This window comes from Rosa chinensis, chromosome 5 (genome assembly GCF_002994745.2).
Source record: "Rosa chinensis cultivar Old Blush chromosome 5, RchiOBHm-V2, whole genome shotgun sequence".
NCBI lineage: Eukaryota > Viridiplantae > Streptophyta > Magnoliopsida > Rosales > Rosaceae > Rosa > Rosa chinensis.
In genome coordinates this window covers 8,099,829-8,124,721 of record NC_037092.1, presented here as the reverse complement: position 1 = coordinate 8,124,721, position 24,893 = coordinate 8,099,829, and the positions used below count along the sequence as shown (strand labels likewise).

The 24,893-nt window shown below is 36.2% G+C and overlaps 1 protein-coding gene and 1 pseudogene across 1 annotated transcript; one reads left to right on the top strand and one right to left on the bottom strand.

Moving 5' to 3' along the window:
* Positions 1–686: 686 nt before the first annotated feature.
* LOC112203049 lies at positions 687–24,344 on the bottom strand (annotated as a pseudogene).
* On the top strand, positions 9,162–10,320 carry LOC121049023. The gene is made up of 5 exons (XM_040505434.1): positions 9,162–9,218; positions 9,326–9,412; positions 9,561–9,768; positions 9,856–10,079; positions 10,158–10,320. Exons 3-5 carry the CDS (start codon positions 9,625–9,627, stop codon positions 10,300–10,302), a joined length of 513 nt encoding a protein of 170 aa, XP_040361368.1. The 5' UTR covers positions 9,162–9,218; positions 9,326–9,412; positions 9,561–9,624; the 3' UTR covers positions 10,303–10,320.
* Positions 24,345–24,893: the final 549 nt, after the last annotated feature.

The window sequence follows — 24,893 nt, the reverse complement described above, 5'->3', positions numbered from 1 at the left end:
CAAAACATTGAAAGGACTAAGGGACCCTTTAAATGAAACTTTTCCAAATTATGTCCAAATTCATACATTGATCTTCTCCCTCTGTCTGGACATAGAAAGTAATCAAAGAAGACTTTGAGTCAACCAGGCATTCTATAGGAGAACGATTCGAATTTGGGACCACGATAGCATCTGGCATGGAGAGGAAAATGAATAAAAGCTTGACGTAGTACTAGACCAATAATAGACCACCATCCAACATGGTAAAGGTAGAGATGGCTAGCCGGTAAAATTAAGGTGAAGCTTCCTTTGTGGCTTTGTGCAGAGTTCTTGCGTGATCAAGTAAACATTTTCTTTTACCAGACCAAAGAAAGAAAGAAAAATATATCAATGAGTAATCACTGATAAGGTATCCGCTACTGAGGACAAAATCAATGAGCTCCTCAAGCAGAGCCCTGTAGATAGATCCTTACTTGAATGCGCTGACAAGTTTGTGCAAAATCAAAAAATGAAAAAAAAAAAAAAAATTGATTAGTCAGAGCATCACTTGCTAAATTTCGTTATGCTGCTGCAGTGCAAGACATTTTGGGTCTTGTCCACTTGGCTGATGAATGTAGATCAGGAAACGATCTTTCAGGCTCTCCTGTAGTACATATGTGTTTAGAATTGTTCTGATCTTGTGTGTGACTGCATCAATTATCACTCAAATATGAAAAGCATATATGCATGCATTCCCTTTCTTTTATTTTTAGAAGTGTTACATTAATAAATCAATATATAAAGTCGCTTTAGTATTTAGACATTTGTCTACTGCGGAATGATGTTAAAACTGATCGAAGATTATATTCAAAATCCATGATAATGGGTGGAGACACTTGGATGACTTTTGATTTTGTCTACTCTTGGTGGGGGAAGTGTACAATATTTGTTCCATGGGGGTTTGCCTACTTTTCCTAATAACTAAGGATTGGTTATATAGAGATCTGAAGATATAGTAGGAGCAGAAGAATCATTCCATGATGCATCGGACGAATGTATCAAGCTTTGACTTCCACCTGCTCTCTCTTGTGCAATCTGCTCAAATGGATTTCTCAAGGCTGTTAACCTCATTTCTTCACTATATATTTTTGGATCCATAATCAATTCATCGACAGCGGTTCGCCCTTCAAGCATACTCACGACTGCAGACAGGGTAGGCCTGAGTGCAGCTACCGGATTGATGCATAGCAGAGCTACTTTAACCATTCTAACCGCCTCTTCGTTACTGAAATCTGACCCTACTTTGGATCCACAAGCTCCACTAAACTCTCTTTTTGTTGTAAAACAAGAGCCTGAAACAAGTAAATTGAAAATGGAAAGATATTTTTATAGAGGCCAAGTTGAGTGCAGAAGTCATCAACATAATAGTGATAAAAATAAAAAATAAAAAAAATATAAACTCTGATTCTAGGCACGTGAACAGAAGAAATTTGAGTTCTTACCCAATCCACAAGGCCTACAAAATCCTCATTTGGTCGAAATTTCATGTTGTTCTTTCCAGCAACTATTTCCAATGCAACAACACCAAAACTAAAGACATCTGCTTTGAAGGTTAAATAACCCCATAGTGCGTATTCTGGCGCCATGTATCCTCTGCAGAACAAAACATTGTTTTCTAAGACGAATTCAATGTAGCATGAAGGATTACATCATGAACATAGCCAATTAATTTCATTTAATTAATTCACTACTTCATTGTCACATTCAAAATTTCGAAGCAAAAAGTTGGGTGAGAGAAAAAGCGTGTAGAAACAAAATAGACTCCGAAGAAAAGTAAAGAGAATGTATGTAATAGTAGCTTACATAGTTCCAGCAACTCTTGTGCTAATGTGGGTGTTCTCTTCTTCATCGAGCTTTGCCAGACCAAAGTCTGAGATCTTAGCATTAAGATCTTTGTCCAGTAATACATTTGTAGTTTTGATGTCTCTATGTACAACCTTCAACGCTGACTCCTCATGCAGAAAAGCCAGACCTTTTGCTATGCCCAGGAATATTTTCTGCCTTGTAGGCCAGTCCAATTTGAGTGGACTTTCCTCTGGGCCTGCAGTTTACATAGATTACCAATCAACAGGACACTTAAATCATAGCAACTTAGCAAGATCTATTTATAGAGTTAAAAACTTACCAAATAAAGCGCCTGCAAGACTATTGTTTTCCATATATTCATACACCAACAGTAATTCATTTGCTTCAATACAACATCCATACAATCTAACAAGATTTGGATGTTGCAAACCAGAAATCATGCCTATTTCGTTCACAAATTCACGATTTCCTTGCTTTGATTTTGAAGATAGTTGCTTGACCGCAATTATAGTACCATCCAATAATATACCCTACATTTTTCAATCAGGATAAAGTGCAGGACAATATATATGGATAATAGTTAGGAGGAGATAAGAACAATAATGTTCAACAGGAACGACAGGAATTGTTGTGGTCTGTCCCCACTTTGTCTCATCTTGATCCCCGAACCGCACAGTCCGAAATTGAAGTGCGGAGAATTATCGATCTTCAGAAAGTAGCAGCCTCTATGCCTGACGCGTTTTCTGATATCGCTAAAGTGACAAGATCACATATACCTGCTGCAAACGTGCCTGCAAGGATTGATGTCCCTAAAAATAGTGGACATGGCGCCACCTCTAGAGGTATTGAGCATGGCGCCACCATCACTAATGGTGATGGCAATGTGGCTCAGGATGGGCTCCCAGCAAGGAAACGTGGGAGGCCCAAAGGTTCGATGGATTCTCGCCTGAGAAAGAAAGCGAGTTTGGCACAAAAAGATCTATTAATCATCGACATAAATAACCCGTCTCATGAAGATATTCCGGATTATGGTTATGTCCAAGAGACATCATTGGGGGACGCTCCAATGTCAGAACCAATTCTAGAGAATAGAGAGATCTCCATGAATTACACTAGTGTACATGAGACATTGAGTCGAGACTCTATTATCCTTGATGATGTGTTTGCATATTCTATTGCTCAAGGAATTATAGAACATGATGATATCGAACCTCGCTCCGTTGAAGAATGTCAACGTAGAGCAGACTGGCCTAAATGGAAAAATGCGATCCAGGTTGAATTGGATTCACTAACAAAGAGACAGGTATTTGGGCCTATAACGCTGACACCCCCAAGTATAAAGCCTGTTGGCCATAAATGGGTCTTTGTTAGAAAGCGTAATGAGAAAAATAAGGTTGTTAGGTACAAAGCCCGCCTTGTGGCGCAAGGTTTCTCACAACGCCCTGGAATCGACTACGAGGAGACATACTATCCCGTAATGGACGTTATAACGTTCCGCTACCTTGTCAGTTTGGTAGTTTCCGAAAAACTTGACATGCAGCTTATGGATGTGGTTACAGCATATCTCTATGGGGATCTAGATTCAGAGATATATATGAAGGTTCCAGATGGACTTCAATTACCCAAGTCAAGTGGCTCTAAACCACGGAGCGCGTTTTCAATAAGATTGAGACGCTCACTATATGGATTGAAACAATCCGGACGGATGTGGTATAACCGTCTAAGTGACTACTTGATTGGGAAGGGATATGTCAATGATGAAATATGCCCGTGCGTGTTTATAAAAAGGACAAGTTCCGGATTTGCAATTGTAGCAGTTTATGTCGATGACATGAACCTAATTGGAACTCTAGATGAGTTAAAGGAAACTGCTAAGTATTTGAAATCCGAATTTGAGATGAAAGATCTTGGGAAAACACGGTTTTGCCTCGGATTAGAACTCGAGCACCGTAGTGATGGGATTATGATCCATCAGTCAGCATATACTCAAAAGTTATTAAGGCGCTTTAATGAAGATAAAGCAAAGCCTGTGAGTACTCCCATGATCAGTCGTAGTCTTGAGCCCGAAAAAGATCCGTTTCGTCCAAGGGATGAGGACGAAGACCTATTAGAGGCTGAAGTGCCCTATCTAAGTGCAATAGGCGCATTATTGTACTTAGCTCAATGCACAAGACCGGATATCTCATTCGCAGTGAACTTGTTAGCTCGACATAGTTCTGCGCCAACATGCCGCCATTGGATTGGCATAAAGACAATCTTTCGATACCTGAGAGGTACGATTGATATGGGCTTGTTTTATCCCTACAGAGAGAAGAGAAACAACGGAAGTGTTGGATCGGACTCCACAAGGCAAAATGCCACCTTCCGTGCTCCTCCTCCCCTCCATCAAAATGATAACAATGTTTTGATGGGTTTTGCTGATGCAGTGTACCTCTCTGACCCTCATAAAGGTCGCTCCCAAACGGGTTATGTCTTTACCATGGGAAGCACTGCGATATCTTGGAGGTCTACAAAGCAGACCCTTGTTGCCACTTCCTCAAATCATGCAGAGATTATTGCTCTACATGAAGCCGTGCGAGAATGCATATGGCTAAGGTCTGTAGTTAGACACATTCGAGGAACTTGTGGTTTTAAGTCTATCACAGATAAACCTACATGCATTTATGAAGATAATGCAGCTTGCATTGAGCAAATGAAATTAGGTTTCATCAAGGGTGACAACACCAAGCATATATCGCCAAAGTTCTTTTACAATCAGCAACAACAGGCACTTCTAAATATTGAAGTGAACCAAATCCGATCAGAGGATAATGTAGCGGACTTATTTACTAAGTCGTTACCAAAATCCACCTTCGAGAAACATGTGAAGAGCATCGGATTGAGAAAGTTATCCGAACTCCCATGATTGTAGCAATCAGGGGGAGATATTGACATCAGGGGGAGGCATGATGTCTACATGTTCGATCTCGAAGAGTGAAGGACGTGTTGTGCTCTTTTTGTCCTTCGACCAGGGTTATTTTTGTCCCACAGGGTTTTTGTTACCTGGCAAGGTTTTTAACGAGGCAACAATCAAAGCGTCATCACCAAGTTTGAGCGGCACAAGGGGGAGTGTTGAAGGATATTGACATAATGTGTGCCTCTACAAACTAGGGTTTAGAGTTGTAATAGGAAAGTACCCTAGGTATACTAATTGTATTCCGATTCTGTTACCTTTTGTGTACTCTGTAAACTCCCTATATAAAGGGCTCCTATTATCAATAATAAACACAATTCTATTCTCCTACAACATATTTATTGTTTTTTTTGTTGTTGCAAAGGATGTAGTCATACAGTACCTTATAGACAGAGCCAAAACCACCCTCCCCAATTTTGTTTACAGGATCAAAGCTGTTAGTGGCAGCTCTAATTTGCTTGAAGGTGAAAAAGCCAGTTTGCAAATCCAGTCTTCTCAAAGCTGTCCACAGAACAAGGTTTAGATATATGTAATGCCTTGCATATTTATGTTAATATTCTTCCTAAAGTTTTCTTCCTAATTACATTCATGGCACTTCAAATAATGAGATTTTACTATTTAAACTTTGTACAGTAGAGTAGTAGCACCTTTTTCCCAAAGAATGCCTGAAATCAAGAAAACAAGACACAAAACTGAAGCTCCAGCCACTGTAAATACCTTCTTTTTGCTATCACGAGGAGTGGACTCTTTTCGGAGACCAGAATGAGTGGACTCTACAAAGAAAGAAAAACAAAGTCATCAACAACAAAAATATAGTACACTTCTACTATATAGAGCCAAACATTACTATTTCCAACAGTATTTTTTAGGATATTTCAAATATCCAATTAAGGTAACCTGATGTTAAACAATCTATTGGAGTAATAGCGTTCTTTGAATTAAACAAACTTTTTGTGTGAGTACTTGTTTGTTCCACTATACTGTTCCTGACCTACTAACCAATCTATTGGAGTTAGAATGTCCGGTTCCTTTTCTGTTTGGAACTGGCAGCATTTTCTAAAAATATTAGACACATTTGGGTGTGTGTGTGTGTCTGTGAGAGAGAGAGAGAGAGATCAATTCTGAAGATACCAAACTCTATAGTGATAGCTGATATAAGAGGACCATATACTCCTCTTCTCGGGGACGCTGTTGTCCCTTTGCCAGACCAATGAAATCTGATCTCTAAGGTTTTATCCTTCACCTCAACTGCTTTAAATTCCTTTATGACTGCTTTATCAACCCCTTGTGCTTCCACTTCAATGTTAAAATCCTTCAACATCAGTTTCTCCTGCACATATTGTTATCAATTAGGAAACTTTTGTGGAACACAGAGAGCATAAACAGAATGATCGACTACCTGAATATAAACATCAAATATCCGTATTCCAAGACTGTGGAAAGATCTATTTCCTCTAATTATTATCTCTGAAAAGTGAAGTCTCACAGTATAACTTCCATTTGCCAAGCAGCGTGCATAATACGTAAGAGAAAGAGAAGAGAGGCGTGCATTTGTGTACAACTCAGAGTTGCTCATTCGGAGTACAGATGTATTATCTGCTATGTATTTTTCACCAAATTCAGTATCCCAGAAATGTCCAGTGTTGCTAAATCCCCAGTTAGCTCCAGCAGGAACGAATGCTGATGGACCTCCTGGGTCTTGGTCACCTTCAAAGTTGATTCCTCCAACTGTGGTGTTTCTTCCACCACTGTTTATATGCAAAGAAAGCCGATCTATAGTAATAGAGGAAAGACAACATCATAGAAATTATAATAAGATAAAGCAAATATTACAGTAGATAAATGAAACTGAAATAGTCTTACAACCATTTTGTCTGATGTCATATCCAAACTTTAAGTTCTTGGGGAATTTGATTCTACACCCAAATTGACACACCTCTTTTAGATTAAACCCATCTACAATAGTGTTTTAATATACACCCAAAAAATTAATTAGGTTTATGCAAAATAAAAAAAACCTATTAAATAGACTAAATAATAAAACCCAATGTTGTTAAGAATTACTGAATTTGCCACTTTCAAATTCCCATTCACCTATTAAATAAGATTGATAATAAAATCCAGTAATGTTGCTGATGGAAGTCGATCATTAAACGGCTACCCATAGACGTCGCCCAAAATTACTCAACCCTTGATTTCAGCAATTTATAATTCTCCTCTGGGTTGGAGGTTACGTAACTTCACATTCAAAAGTGTAATCTGCACATTCAAAGCTGGTGTTAATATCTCTACAAACTTGTGATATAAATGGAATGGACAATCAGAGGTTGGTGGGTTGCCTGTGTTCGACAGCATATCCGATTGGTACGGTTGAAGAGTACTGTGATTGCTATCTATTCAAAAGGTGGGTGTGCTCCTGTCGAAGAGGTATTTGTTTTGTGATGGTTCTAGGTTTTTGATATTGAGTAGGTATGATAGATTATACAAGTTCTTGATTGCAGGTTTTTGTTTCATCTTATTGTTTCTCAATAGGTACTACAAGTTAATTTTGATGGCTAAGGAGTACACCCACCTGGAATTTAGGTGCGACCTTCTCAAGTTTGGACGTGTTATGACCGACGAGTTAAGGGCTGAAATTACTGAAGTGAAGCTTAATCTGATAGAGTCCACACCGTTCAGGGATTTGTTTAGAGCTTTTTATGAGCGGCAAATAATAGACTTTGCTTGTAGGAAGTCTGATAGTGACATCGTATCTCTTTTAAAATGCTTTGACAAGGAAAAAAACTCGTTTCAGTTTGGGGAAATTACTGGTACAATATCTGTATGTGACATTGCAGAACTGTTTGGTTTGAATATTGAAGGCCGTGAGATCAACCTTAACCAGAAGAAGAGAAAAGGGGATTCTGATTTCATTAAAAGACGATTCCCTGGAGTGAAAAGGTTGTCCAAGGTGATCCTGGAGCAACAAATCAAAGATGTATCTAAACTGAGGGGGCTTGAGAATGAATGTGATTTTGTTAGGTTGGTTTGTCTCTATTTTTGTGTAACACTATTTTTCTGCAATAGTGGCAATGACCTTAGCTGGTTTATAGTACCGTACATAGAGGACCTAGATTCAATGTCTCTCTATGCCTGGGCACCCGCAGTGAAGAATTACTTGGACAACTCCCTTATGAATGGTCGGCCTGAAAGCGCTTGTGGTTGTCTCATTGCCCTGTTGGTGAGGTTTATTTCCTTTAATTTTGTGTCTGATCTTGATCAAGTATATTGTTGCAAATATGGTTTAGTGGATTCCAATGCTGTTTTGGTTTATTGTCTTTATTGATTTCCTTGTAGTTTTGGTTTTGTGAACGTACCCGGTTCATTGAACCAATTAAAGGACGCGATGAACTGAAGCCAAAATTCTTGAAATGGAATTTACTAGAGTTGTATGCAAGGATGAAGGTTGAGGATATACATGAAATCAAGGTACATGTGCATTATTTATGTTGCTGTAGGGTTCTTTTTGTCTCGGATATGTTACCTATATGTATATATATTTTAACCCATTTGGTGGGAATGTGTTTTAGGAAAGTGATCAACAACAATCCCTTGGTGAACTTAAAACACCTAGCAATGAGAAGAGTGTGCTTGCTATTACCTGTACTAAAGAAGGGGGCTCTGAAGAGAAGTGTGTGGATGATTTTGAACCTGGTAAGATGTTTCAGTTGTTACCAACTCAATTTTACATAGACGATGGTCAGCCAGGGCCTTCAAGCATAGAGGTGCGTACTAAAGATATGGAGGCAAGGGTTCAAGAGTTGGCTGATTTGCTTGAAATTGAACAAGCTCATAATAAGCGCCTTCATAGTGAAAATGAGAGACTGCAGACAGAGATTAATATGCTCCGTCCGAGTAACAAAGTGGTTGAGAATGAGAATCAGATTTCAATGAACCTGAGGTCGAGGTCTAAATGCAAAAAACCCCTTATTTTAGCCGACTTCATCACTGAGAGGACCAAGAAAGGAAAAGCAAAAGCTGAAATTATTAAGAAGGACGATGATGATTTTGTCGTACAATCGCCTTCCAAGAAAAAGAAGACACCAACAGTGGATCAAAATATAGGTGTGAGGAGACTACGGGTTGGTAAGTGCATGACGATTCCTGATGCAGAGAGGCTTAAGGTTTATTTGGCTAAAAGAGAGAACAAGTAAGTGGTACAATTATGGATAAAAATGGGGTATCCTTTTTATGAGTTCTTATTCAAATTGGTGTCTCCGTATTACATTGGGTTTGTACCTCTTCATGAGAAGGTTGCTGTATATGTTTGCATTATGTTGTGCTGTAACCGGTGAAAGTTGGTATGTATGCATGTAGGTCGCCCCTGTGGCATGGAGTGAAGTCAGGAGTATTTGTTAAGGATGCACTAGCCATCTTGAATGAGGAAGCTGTCGGTGTGCAGGTTGTTGTGTGCATAGTTATCGACTACCGCTACGATTGATTTTTTTGCCTGTGTTATAGAAGCATGCTACCATATTTATGATTTTCTTTTTGTTTTTTGCCATGCAGGCTATGAATGCATATCTTGAAATCTTAAGTTACAAGCCTCCAGAGCAGGGAGACCCTGAATCTTTGTTTATGTCCACGTTTGATTGGGTATGTGGTATATTGTGAATTCTTTGGTGCATACCAAGTTGGGCATCTTTATTTGAGATGCTGATAGGGTATCTTGGGAATTTGTGACCTTATCTATTCGTTAGGTAGGTTGTTTGTATTTTCTCTGAAATGAATTCTTGTGTCTTAGGATGATATAAAAGGAGGAGACACAACAGCAGGAGTTGAAGCTTACTGTGAACCTTTGTTCAATAATGTCTGCAATATGGACTTCGTTTTTCTCCCAATTTTACATAAGAAACAACAGCAATTCACTGCAATGCTGGGAACACTACAATACTCAAAGAACAAATCAAACTACATTAATGGACCCCTGCTTTGAAGATGCATCCAGATTGGTAGGTCATTGTCATTTTGTCATTTTGTTGATATATATGACGTATACCAGAATTAATGCTCTACCTATATGACAACATAATGTGCAGCATGGTGAAATCTCAAGACGCTTAGCATTTTTGAAAGATAAGGGTAAATCAATTATTAAGAGCAAGATGATATGGAAACATGTGAAAAGAGAGGGGCAAGTGTGTCTATTTACTTTCACTGTATCAAACAAAGACAGGGACTTGCTTACCTGGTTGGGAAAGAATAATGTTGATCAATTCCCTATTATTTCAAGTAAGGAATGTCCTAAACAAGATCCTTCCAGGTAATTATCTTGTTCCTTACTATCAGCACTGCTAATATGTGTGTGTATGAGCTTATTCATTTGTTTTCAAATGTACAGTGTGGACAGCGGGATTGCTGTGACGTACATTATCAAGCGATTATCGGAAGGTCTTGAATTAGAGTCTACCTTTAAAAAAGGTGCCATGACTCAGCAGAGAGCACATGTTTTGGGAAGGTTCTTAAATAACAACAATGACAGTTAGGTTCATCTTTATCAAAGGAGTTCGGGAGGGACAAGAATGCCATTTGGAAAGTGATCTTTTTCTCATGTATTTGTTGCAATGTTTGAGAATTTGTATGATTATAAAACAAGATGGATCGGGTGGAAATCATTTTTTTTCTGAATAATATATATTTTTTATGCACAATTAAACATTGTTAATGGGGTGTATAGGGTTGTCTTTACGTTGGAGGCAATATTATGGGAAAGTGTGGTAGTTTGTGATTTTCCCCAGGCATAAGGGGGGAGGGTCGTGAAGTAGTTTCATATAGTGTAGGTAGCAGAATGCATTTCCTCAAACCGGAGCTATAGGTGCATAAGGCAGTCGTTGGACAATTTACGTACAAATTGTGAACTTCCTGGATAATAGGTGCCTAAATTAGTTGCGTACATTAAAACCCATTAAATGTTAAACACCTGAATGATAGACAAATGTATTCAATATTATTTAGGGTTTATGCTACCAAAGTTAGTCAAAATATGCATAACCTGATTAGTAGACAAAATTATGCAATTTTACACACTTTTTGTTGTGCCTAAGTTGTTCCCTGATTGATAGACACAAAATGTGAACTTATAAGTAATGGTTGAAATTTCATACGAGACAAAAGACAAAAAAAAATGAAAAGTCACCAAACTGTGTATTCCAATTTGAAGTTGTCATACATTAGTATAAGAGAACGTTGCATAAAAAGGAAAAGGAAAAAACTAAATACATGTATCATATCTTGGCAGTGCAAGTTTTCCTATTGTGACGTCCACTGCTTCCACATCTGCCGCATTTTATTGTCCTTGGGTTCTCACCCTTTGACGGGATCCTTTTTTTTTTTGGTCTGCCGGGAGGTTTCTTTGTCAATGGAGGTTTCAAGACAAGGTCAATAGCTGAATCGTCAACCCTCTCAACGTCCGGTATAGGTACTATAGGATGACTGTAACTTTCTTTGTAGTCTGAAACTGAAAAGTAGTCCTCAATGTAGTCATAAGGATTATCATCATTTTTTAAAATTGCTGCAAGAGCGTGTGGGCAAGGGAAGCTTAAGATTTGCCATTGATGACAAGAACATATGTAACTTCTCAAATCAACCATGTAAGAATAATTTTCCCGCACTTCAAACACATAATTGCTTGATCGAAACGCGTCCCAATGTCTTCCCACTTCGATAAAAGTGTCAACAATTTTTTCCTTCTTTGGGCATAGGTAGGTGTTCCATGTATCAGCCTCTAAACGCCTTTGTGAATTCATCTGCATCACCTTCAAGCGGATGCCATCGACTAACTCATAAATAGGGAGCTCACGCTCTTCTCTGACCCAGCTATTAAATGACTCTGCTATATTTGAACACATCTCACCGTACCTTTTACCTGGGAAGTAGGCATTTGACCAATTTTCATCAGGGAGTGATTTCAAAAACTGCCTTGCTATTTTTCCACCTTCTTTTTTGAACTTTTTCAATTCCTCAGCAAATTGTTCCTTTGTGGAAGCATATGCGCAGTTATTTAACAATGATACCATTCGATCACGGTACCAAGATCCACCCACTGAATTGGGATACTTTGATCGAACATTTTGTTGCAAGTGGTGCAAACAATAACCATGAGGAGAGTCTGGAAACACTTTGGAAACAGCCTCCAGCAACCCCTTGCAGCGATCTGAAATGAACGTAACCGTCCGGCCTTGGTCCTTTAATATATGGTATAAATTTTGCATGAACCAGGTCCAGTTGTTTTCATCCTCAGATGCGACAATGGAATATGCCAAGGGATATATTCCTACTCACCAGAGGTAAACATATACGTTAGGTACAACAATTATTCAAAAAAAAAAGGGAAAAAAGAGTAGGGAAAAAGAGGGCCAAGTGTTTCATACCATTATTTCCATTTTTCCCTGTGGCAGAGAGTAGATGACCTTTGTACTTGTTTTTAATAAACGTACCATCAAGAGCAAGAATAGGTATGCAGTGTTTGAACCCCTCGATGCACCCTTGAAATGAGATGAACATCCGTACAAAACGGTGGTCTGCATCACATTCCAGGTTAGCGTAAGATCCGGGATTTGTCTTAACCAACTCATTAACATACCACTCCATATGTTTATATGACAGTGCCTCATCACCATGGACACACTTTTTCGCCATCTCTTTACCCTTCCACGCATTGTAGTATGAAATCTCCAGCCCATAATTCCTCTTGAAATCCCTAACAATGTCGACTGGTCTTATGAGGGGACTACTTCGAACCTGATTCGCCAAAACTGATGACACAATTTTTGATCCCATTAAAGGGCTTCTACTATCACGGATGTGACCATTGCACGTGTGCTCATTGTTCAATTGTCGAATGTAAAAAAAATCATTTGTACGATTGAGAGTCGCATGAACATTCCACAAGCATCCTTCACTGTTCCTCTTATGACAAACAGCAGTGACACGTGATGGTTCATTTTTCACGCATTTATAACGAAAACCCTTTTCAATTGCATACTTGGCTAGCTTTTCTCTAAAGTCATTGACACCACCCTCAAATTTTTGCCCAACACACATAATATAGTTCTTCCAGTCACTAGACAAATACTTCTTTCCAGTAGGTGTGGCAAACTTCCCAAAATGGTGGTTCACATCATCAGGGGTGTCTGGTTCAAGGCTTAAATATGGAGACTTGTGAGCAATGTTACCACAATTTTCCCCGGGAGATACCATAGACAAGTTAACATTTATATCCACAGATGATATGTTTGCACTTGAAAGTGATAGATACATCATTTGGACATCCATGTCTGTTTGCAGCAAGCATGCTGAGTAACCTTCAAATGCATACGACAATTCAGCATCTCCACCACCAAATCCCTTAAATCTAGAACATATTTCCTCACATATATCCTTATATGTAGTGTGACTATAAATTGGAAATGCTACTGTTTTTGAATCAAAGCTGGTCCTTGCAATGATTGCACCCTCCATCATCTACAATAACATGGACCCTATTATGGAAAATTAATGAACATGGAATATTGATTCTATACCTACGCTTATTGGAATGGGGAATCAAATTTCATTCAAAAAAAGGGAAAACAAGAAAAGCAAAATGACATACCTTGATGAGAGGATGTTTAATCACTACATGATAGGAATACCTCCACAAAAGGTTGTTTAATCAGATTGAGAAATCTACGAAATCTAATAGGAATATCTACACAACCACATCTACTTAAAAATAGCTAATATAAAGATCAAATCGGAAAGGAAGAGATATACAATAATTAAGACAATTAATCTTTTTAAATAAGGAATATCTACACAAACATATCTCCTAAAATATGGCATCAGTTACATACAATAATTAAGGCAATTAATCACGTTGACATATTTAATAATAGGATTATCTACACAAACATATCTACTAAAAAATGGCAAATATATAGGTCAAATAAAAAAGGAAGAGATATGCAATAAGTAAGGCAAGTAATCGTTTTTAAATCAGGAAAAATAAATTGATGGTATTAAATTCTAATTTGTGTTTATAACTGATGCCATATTTAAATTAAAAAAAAAAACACCTATATTTGAGGAATTTTTTCCTTCTTCGACGAGAGGGGTAAAATAGTCAAACAAAAAAAAAGAGAAAATAACTTAATTATAGACTTCAAACCTATACGGTAGGTTTAATTATGTGAATGGGTGTAGATTAAAAGAAAACATATGATTGGGTTTCCCTTAAAAGGAGCTTCATTTTTTGGGTTTTTTTCTAATTTTCTCTAAGTTCTATTACAAAACCTTTACCGAGGTAAATAACTAAAAGGCGAACACAGTTGGATAACTAAACTAGTAAGTTCACAGTCTTATATATATCAAATCAAACTCATATATTGTTACCTTCTCGACATGGATATCTCTTCAGGCACCCTCCAGATAATCTGGATTGGAGTTGCAAAATCAGGATATGTATATTTGAAGTCCATGAAATGAAAGAGAGAGAGAGAAAAAAGGCTACATCGTTTAAGACTAATAAGTCGATAGCTTACGAGATGTCTTGTGCAGAAAAGCTTTTGAACAAGTTCCTGACAGATGCTCAATCAGTTAGATTTAAAATAAAATAAAAAGAAGAGAGAAGAAAGAGTAGAGGTGAAGGAAGACATGTGCTCCCAATGCCAACTACAAAGAAACACTTTCTTACAGGTTTTCTGTACAAGGTAACTCAGAGCTCTCAGGAAATTTATTGTAAGAAATATCCATGTAGCTGCAATGAATTATGATAAAAATGCAAGTCAGTGTAAACGATGTTAACTTGAAAATATATTTCTGCAGGCTTCAATGGAAAAATAGTACTTAATGAAATCTGATGAGGAGGAAACACACTAGTTACTGTTATTGCGATTTCTCTTGACCCAATCTGGAAGAGGTGCAGATAACTCTGGAATAGACCCAGTGAGGGCGTTATGTGTCAGACACCTACTCAGGAAGCAATTACAAAATCACACTAGGTTAAACTATATTTCATTAATGTAATATTTGTAATTGCTGATTACAATTCATCATGATGTATGCAAGTGCCCTTCATGAATTAATGTACAATTCTTACAAGTTGTCCAATATGCCTATTCCAAAGTCAGGAATACTTCCTTCCAATCTGTTGAAGCTGAGATCTCTGGAAAAGATAACTATACGTTATGAGATCCCAAATTAATAACAAGAAGCTTAATGGAAAAACATGAAATATGGTTAGTCAAATTCAAAAAAATAAAAATAAAAGTTAAAAGATAAAGAATAGCAGTATTACAATATACGTAATGCTGTCAATTTCGATATGTAATCAGGGATAGGTCCAACTAGATTGCAGCTCCTTAGCATTCTGCAATAAAATTCTTTATGAACACTGTACTTAAGGAAGGACTCTTAAATTACAAGAAGGTATACACCATTTTAAGACTTACAAAACGTGCATAAGTGTCATATTTCTCAAGTCTGGAAATGGTGAACTGTATCCACTCAAGTCACTGATCCTTCTGCATTAAATTGCACCATGAATCATTGTTATATCAAAGAAGTACTGACATTTTTCGGTTGTAAATGAAAACTGGGAGTGAAGCCATAACTCACAATATTCTTAATTTATTCAAGGAATAAATGCTAGGCGGAATGGGCCCTTGGAGACCGCTAGCTTGGATCTCTCTGTGAAGAATAGAATTCAAAATGGATAGATATTGCACCAGAAAAGTTCTATATCTTAGCGATTTATGACTTGTACATAATAGGAATATGCACTTACAAACTCTGAAGCTGACTCCAACTTTCAAAGAAATCAGGTATTGTTCCATTGAAGTTGTTACTGCCAATCTTACTGCATAAAGGAGAGACTCAATAACACAGAGCTGAATGTTCTTATAGACCAAATATACAAAACATTCAGTACTTCAATTTTAAGGGTACTAAAACTTACAGTACTTTTAATTTATTTAGATTAGAGAGATCCAATGGCAACTCTCCTGAGAGATTGTTTTGACCGAGTAGGCTGAAATTAGTACCAATTCCAACTTAATAACTAATCCAAAGATACTGGCTCATTCAAAAATATTGATATTAAAGAGGAAAAAAAAATTGAGGGTGAAAAGATAAAAAGAAGCTTACAGACGCTCCAAGTTAACCAGCTTCCCAAGCTCAGGAGGAACAGTTCCATAAAATTGGTTACTGTCTAGGAACCTGACAATATATACATCCCTCTTCATAACAGTAGGTAAACTGACTGACACTATAAATTCACTTAACAAATATAACAAAGTGGTAATAAGAGCTAGATTGAGTGAGAGGTTAATTACAGTAGTTTTAGGGTAGTAATGTTCCCCAAGTATGCAGGGATTGTTCCTGATAAGTTGTTCACAGTAAGGGACCTGCAATGTGCTCATCTTTTTAATTTGTTATTAATATTATCATTAGTTAGCTACTATATATGGCTGAGATTGAATGAAGTTCAGAAGTCCTATACAGGTTTTGCAACTTTGTAGAAGCCCATTCAAGTGGTATGTTACCACTGAGGTAGTTCCTTGTGAAAGAACTGTAAACAACAGTAAAGTTATTAATTACAATATTACTTATTAGTGATGAAATGTAGAAATGATATATATCTTCCTAGATATGCAGCAAAAAATGTTTCCCTTACACTTGTGTAAGGCAGGGTAACTTTGCAATAGATGGTGGAAGTACACCAGCAAGATCTTGCCCTGTCAGAACACTGCATTCGGAAAATTGTCAGAGCTCATCATGAAATTCAGGTTTTGTAGGCAAAAGGGGATCCTATGTAGTATGTATTACAATAGCATCTAGTTAATTTCTTGCAGTGTGTTCATAATCTGTACACACTTAATTCATAGTGACATACAAAACTGGTGACGTGGCATACACCATCAGGGACAATTTCAAACACTAGGCGGCATAAGAAATAGAAAGTGAATTATTTCAAAAAAAAAAGTGAATGACATAGTGACATACATACTGGTGACGTGGCATACACCATCAGGGACGTAGGAACAGTTGCAAGAGACAATGTTGGTGTATAGCGAGTAACGATCAGATGTTGGGGTAGCCCAGCTGGTGTCGTTGTGGCATGGGTCTACGTCGAAGTTCCAGTCTTTTTTTCCCAATTGTGAACCAATTTCTCTCGGTGCTTCCACTGCGCCCACAAATCAAATTTTTGAATCTTTTTTCGTGTTTGGTGATTTTAAGCAAGAGTTACAAATTCCGGTATCTATACTATCATTAAGAAAAGAGGGTTTGTTAGCCAAAATTAAAAATTTTGACAGAAATGACCTTAGAAGATTAAAAAACTTTGAGAATTAATTAAATCAGAAGGACAATTATGACATTTACAAAATATACTTTTATTATAAAAAAAAAAACAAAAACAAAAAAACCCACAATCCACTTTTTACTCCCACTATCTTCTCTATATAATGACAGTTTTCTTTTTATTTCTGAAAAAATAAAATAAAAAATACTTGCACATGCTGTGCATGTGTGTAGAATGACTAGTCATAATTTTATTCTAGTTCTTTTTCTTTTCTTTTTTTGGACAAATAAGTAATTTAGATTATAGCCCAATCAAGGGCCTGTTGAACCACCACCAAAGCCCGCGATGGAAAAGCCCAACTTCCAATGTAACAGCTGACTGCAGGCAAATTATGGGAGTAGATAGACTCACTCTACTGACCCCAAAACTTGAAGAACCCGCAAGCTTCCGTCGATGGTCCCATTGGAACGGTATTCTTCCCTTTTGCTTGTCAGCGTACTGGTGGACTCATGGAGGCTCACCATGTTCTTTGATGGTGGCCGCACAAGAGCAGGGCCGGCCTTGCCCATGGGCAGTGTTGGCGACAGCCCAGGGCCCAAGATTGATGGGGGCACCGGATTTCTCTCCCATTTCTCTATACTATAGTTTTCTCTAATAAAATTTTTATTATAAAATACAAAACGGTCAAAATCCTATCCTATGCCCTATGGACTCCCTCACTCCCATTTCTCTATGTCTCTCTGCCACCACCGCACTACCCCCATCTTTTTCTCTTTCTTTGTTATCTTTTTCTTTTTAATTAGAGAAATTTTAAATACACACCCTAAACTACTTAATACACATCCCTATTACTTTATATTTCAAATCAGATTTCATAGGTAGATTAAATGACCAAAATAGACATCTATGTATTAGAAGAAAAATAAGAATAATCATATCTTCCTTATATTATTCTATAATTATAAACACAATGAACTTCTATAAATGACATCCTCATTTAAAACAAGAACAAAGTTAGAAACCATCTAATTTAAATTTTCCTTAAATAAATTGTTATTAAATGGGGGTGAGAAACCATATAATTTAGAATTTCAAAATCACTTAATGCCATTGTTTTAAAAACATATATCGCTTTACTTCCACTTTTTAGTTCATTTTTTTTCCTAAAAGTTTTTATTAGTCAATTTATTATCTAATATAAAACATCACATCAGGGCCGGCCTTGCCCATGGGCAATGTTGGCGACAGCCCAGGGCCCAAGAATGATGGGGCACCAGATTTCTCTCCCATTTCTCTATACTATAGTTTTCTCTAATAAATTTTTTATTATAAAATACAAAACAGTCAAAACCCTAGCCTATGCCCTATGGACTCCCTCACTCCCATTTCTCTATGTCTCTCTGCCAGCACCGTACTACCCCATCTTTCTTTGTTCTTTTTTTCTTTTTAATTATACTTTATGCTATATAAAATCTTTTTCTCTAATAAAATACAAAACATATCCTATACACTCCTATAATATCTTTTTAATCGCTTCTCTTTCTTTGTTCTTTTTTTCTTTTTAATAATTTAAGTATACTTTATATACTCCCATCTCTTTCCACTTAGCCGCAAGCCCGCAACCATTCTTCTCCATCTCTCCAGATTCTCCTCTTCTTCCTCTTTCTTCTTCACTTCATCGTAGAAGCTAGTGAAAAGAATAGTTTCGGCAAAAGTCTCTCTCTCTCTCTCTCAAGTCCCAAATCTTGAAACCCAACAAATTTTTTCTTTAAATTGGTTGCAACGTTTACTCAATTTCAGATTTTCAAGTATTATTCTATGCTCCAGTGTTTATCAATTATTATTCAAAGTGATTTCTAACAACTTGCTCATTCATCGGTTTTAAATTTTCAATATTAGGTGAAGTTAGATTTGCAAGTTAGTCTCGATCAAAATTGAAAAGCTGTTGTTTGAATCTTGAAACTACTTTGAGAAGTGGTGAGGGTTTTGATATTGATGCGAAATATTTGCTTATGGAGTTACAAATTTTGCAGGAGATGATGCCAAATGAGGCATATGAAACAGATAGGCCTTGGACATCCATTTAAATTATGGAGTTTGCAAAGAAAATGGATATGTTTCCAAGTGTTATGGTTGTCTACATGATTTTATTGACTATACCGATGACGGTAGCATCAGTTGAAAGAATTTTTTTTCAAATTAAAATTATTAAAATCAAGTTTTTTGAAATTAAAATTATTAAAATCTTATATGCGGACTACATGACTCAAGATAGGCTGAATGGATTAACTATTTTAACCATTGAAAGAAATATGTTGGCAAATGTTGACTATGAAAAAGATAATTGATGATTTTGCTTCAAGAAATGCAAGAAGACATCATTTTAGATGATTTGTAAACTTTTTTATACGGGGTTCTGGTTTTATCACTTTATGTTCCCGTTGTATAATGTTTCTCTATGTAATAGCCCCTTAAAAAAAGATTTAGAGTATGACATTTGAAATAATTATTACATGCCTATTTAGACTAGTTGGGCACACACAAAAAATTTCGCCCTGGGCATCAAAAAGCTCAGGACCGGCCCTGCATCACATGTATAAAACTTTGTAATTGTTAATTTGTTTGACCATCTAATGACAACTTCGTAGTTTTGCTATTGTGGATAAACTACTGATACAATTTTAGTTGAATGTTCGACTCAAAATTTTATACTTGACCAATAGGGTGTTTCTGTGTTTGGTGAATGAGAACTCAAATAATACAAAACCTATTTCTAAGCATCTATTTGAAGGGAACAATAATAAATCTTTATGGATTTCCCAATAACTAACACAAGTAATTAATATGGTCAATTATATATACTAATCAACTTAAATAGTAGCCTTAATGTAGTTAAATAATAGTGTATTTCATGTTTTTTTAGTTTAAGGATATTTTAGGTAATTTGGGTTGTGTATTTAGTAAAATATTAGAATGAGAAATTAAATGGTAGGTGTATTGAGTAAGGAGTGTGTATTAAGTAATTAGGGGTGTGTATTTAAAACTTCTCTTTTAATTATACTTTATACTATATAAACTCTTTTTCTCTAATAAAATACAAAACCTACCCTATACACTCCTATAATATCTTTTTAATCCCTTTCTCTTTCTTTGTTCTTTTTTTCTTTTTAATAAAATGTATTTTTAATCACTTAATAAAATCTTTTTCTCTAATAAAATACAAAACCTACCCATCTCTTTCCACTTAGCCGCAAGCCCGCAACCATTCTTCTTCATCTCTCCAGATTCTCCTCTTCCTCCTCTTTCTTCTTCACTTCATCGTAGTAGCTAGTGAAAAGAATAGTTTCGGCAAGAGTCTCTCTCTCTCAAGTCCCAAATCTTGAAACCCAACAAAATTTTTCTTTAAATTGGTTGCAACGTTTACTCAATATCAGATTTTCAAGTATTATTCTATGCTCTAGTGTTTATCAATTATTATTCAAAGTGATTTCTAACAACTTGCTCATTCATCGGTTTTAAATTTTCAATATTAGGTGAAGTTAGATTTGCAAGTCAGTCTCAATCAGAATTGAAAAGCTGTTGTTTGAATCTTGAAACTGCTTTGAAAAGTGGTGAGGGTTTTGCAGGAGATGTTGCCGAATGAGGCATATGAAACAGATAGGCCTTGGACATCCATTTAAATTATGGAGTTTGCATAGAAAATGGATATGTTTCCAAGTGTTATGGTTGCCTACAGGATTTTATTGACTATACCGGTGACGGTAACATCAGCTGAAAGAAGTTTTTTTTTTAATTAAAATTATTAAAATCAAGTTTTTTGAAATTAAAATCTTATCTGCGGACTACATGACTCAAGATAGGCTAAATGGATTAACTATTTTAACCATTGAAAGAAATATGTTGGCAAATGTTGACTATGAAAAGATAATTGATGATTTTGCTTTAAGAAATGCAAGAATACATCATTTTAGATGATTTGTAAACTTTTTTATACGGGGTTTTGGTTTTATCACTTTATGTTCCCGTTGTATAATGTTTCTCTATGTAATAGCCCCTTAAAAAAATATTTAGAGTATGACATTTGAAAGAATTATTACATGTCTATTTAGGCTAGTTGGGCACACATACAAAATTTCGCCCTGGGCATCAAAAAGCTCAAGACCGGCCTTGCACAAGAGTTAACCCGGTTACCTAGCAATAGGGACTTTTAAGATTGTTGGGGCTGCAGTTGCAGCTAAATTCTGTAACTCGTAAACTTTTTACTTCAATAGGGCTGACCTCCTTCCCTCAAAAAAAAAAAAAAAGGATTGTTGGGGCTTGAATTTGGATGAAGGTTTCACTCAAGCCCCAGGATTGGACTTTTGGCCAGATTCTTGATTGTTGCCATTTATTGCAAGTTATTTTACCATCAAAATGACAAAAAGATCAACATTGCAATAACTGTTAAATACATGGATTTCCAAACTATAAAGCCGAGAGCCAAAATTGTAACTTGACCAAAAACGAAAGCAGAAAATGGAATTTGTTGACAGAGTAACGGGTTATTTACAAGCCTAAAACCCAGTGCTGGTCTATGAAGCATGGATACTTCAAAAATCTGACTATGGTGTATCGTATCCGTATAAGATACGGATACAGGTATGATACGCATTGGTTAAGTATCTAGGACCTTCAAAACGTATCATTGACTATGTAGCATCAGTTGACTTTTTTGATACGTCTTGGATACGGTTTGACAAAATTTGGATACGTTTTGGGGGTATTTTGGATAATTTCCTATCACTTTCAACCTGATACACACGAAGCCGAGTGCAGCTTCGATCAGATCGGTAGATCCAGTTCTCTCTTTGCATCAGATTCACTTCTCTCTTCGCTTCTTCGCGGCGTCCCTTTCTCTCTTCGCATCAAATTCACTTCTCTCTTCGTTGCTTCTTCCCGAGTTCGCACTTCGCAGCTAGTGGGTAACTGGGTATCTTCAGATCGAAAGCTTGAAGCTAGTGGGTACTGGGTATGTTCAGTTCGAAAGCTTGAAGCTTTTACATCTGTGGGTTGAAGACTTGAAGGTTGAAGCCTTGAAGGTCGAGTTCTCTGAAGACTATCTTCGCATCTCTGTTTGTTGCTTGATGGGTATGTTCTGAATTGAAAGCCTTGAAGGTTGAAGCTCTGTAGGAGTGTGGGTTGAAGGGTTGAAGCTTGAAGATTGGACCAGCAGTTCTCTGAAGACTATCTTCGCATCTCTGAAGACTATTAATAGCTCCGGCAGTTCTCTGAAGGGTTGAACCTTCAACTTGTTCTGTCACTTCTGTGGGCTATTATTAAAGGTATGTTCAGATTTTTGGATCATCTTATATCAATTATAATGAGTAGGCCAGTAGGTTTGGAATCAATTACGTTTTGGAGTATGAATTATCGTTTAATTAAGTCTGTTACATGAATGTTTTGGAGTATGAATTACGTTTTGGAATCAGTTACATGAATGTTTAATTAAGTCTTGGCAGCAACCATCTATTTATCGTTTTTATTGTTATTCTTACCTGTTTAGGAAGACTCAATGGATACCGTTAATGGAGGCATTCTTGAGGTTGCCAACCTCTCTCTTGATGAACCGGAATTGGAGGGTGTAATCTTTGATGATGAGGATGAAGTTGATTGAAGTTGTAGAAGTTTTGGAAGCTTGTTTGTGCTTGAACTTAGTTTTAATTTATGTTGCTTGAACTATTTGTTAAGTAATTTAATCCTTTGACTTATGTTTTGTTTGATTGTTTGAATATTATGTCTTTCAATTGCTTGTTTCATTGCAATTCCATCATTTTATATGCAATATTCATCAAATATATTTACTAACACTATATATATATATATATATATATATATATATATATACAGTGGCGGAGCCAGAATTTCTTATTAAGTGGGGCACAAAATTAGAATTTAAATATATACCAAAATTTAAATAAAAAATAATAAAGTAAAATAAAATTAAGGTAATATTAATATTTTTCTCTAAATTACATATTTTATTAATAAACTTTATAGCTTTAGATATTAGATAATCTATACTATTATTAAGAGAAGAGGCTTTGTTAGCCAAAATTAAAAAATTTGACAGAAATGACCTTGAAATATTAAAAAAATTTGAGAATTAATGAAATCATAAGGGCAATTATGACAATTGCAAATTATATTTTTATTAAAAAAAATAAACAAAAAAAATGCCACAACCCACGTTTGTCTCCCACTAACTTCTCTCTACAATAACTATTTTAATCCATTATCTTTTTATCTTTTTGAAAAAAAAATTATAAAAAAACACTTGCACATGCTCTGCATGTGTGGAGGAAAACTAGTTTTTCATTAAGGAAACATAATTTATTTTTAACTTTTAAAACTATAAGGAAAAATTGTATTATTGTTCTCAAAAGGAAAAAAAAAATTAAAAAAAATAACATTTCCACCATCCATGACTCGAACCTATGACCAATTACAAAACCAAGACACACCTTACCACTACACCCAGTTGGCTAGTGCTAATATTAGCATACTCTAGAATATTTAACCAAGTTTTCATGTACATAAATTGAAAAAAAATATAAAAGTCAGTGGGGCACGGGACCCACTGGGTCCCCATGTGGCTCCGCCCCTGTATATATATATATATATATATATATATATATATATATTTTACATATTATTTTATAAATGTGTTCAAAACGTATCGTATCCTGTTTTTTTGAAAAAAAAAGTATCCACGTATCGTATCGTATCGCACCCCGTACCCCGTACCCGTGTCAGTGCATCATAGGTGCTGGTTGTGTATGTAAACTACCACGAAGTTACAGGTAATGAAAAGGAAAACGAGAAAAGAAACAGGAATTGGAACAAGAGAGTGAGACTGTGAGAGTAAATTACCTTCTTGAACAGGAAGGCGCGGGGATTGTGCTTCAACTGATCTGACTGAGTTTATGCAGATGAAGCAGAGAACCATCATGACCATAGTCATGATGCTTTTCGGAAAAACGCTAAATGCCATATTCTTCTTTTGCATCTTATTTTAGTTCCTTCAGCTTAGAATTATTGGTAATCATCTTTTTTAGCTGGTTGTTGGGATCGCTAATATGGTGTGAAATTCAACGTCTGTACTGGGATGGTAATCTTCCTTCATGTTTGAATTGTATGGTCAAGCTAATTAAAGCTGGGACGACCAGCTGATCATAATTCATATTATTCCGAATGATCGAAACTTCACCACACTTTCCCATGTGCAGTCATTAAAGTTGATGGTCCCAAATTACGAAAGTACATGAACTCTTCTGTAAGTCACTGATTTAACGTTTTGAGGAATATATATATATATATATATATATATATATACACACGAAAGTACATGTACTCTTCTGTAAGTCACTGATTTAACGTTTTGAGGAATATATATATATATATATATATATATATATATATATATATATATAGGGCTTCCACTAAGGTATTCCTTTTTTTGGTCTTTTATAGGAATAGGCATTAGACCAACTTTTAGATCATATTTTTAAATCTTAACCGTTCAGTTTTTAGGTCCTAATGTATAGATCACTTCTGCAAATTTTCAGCCAAATTGGTGATCGTTAAGGCATCCAAAACTGCAATTTACACGAACAGACCGAATCTGTCGAACCGGAACCATTCGTGTTTATAATGGTAAATTGCAGTTTTGGATGCCTTAATAATCATCAAATTGGCTGAAAATTTGCAGAAGTGATCTATACATTAGGACCTAAAAACTGAACGGTTAAGATGTGAAAA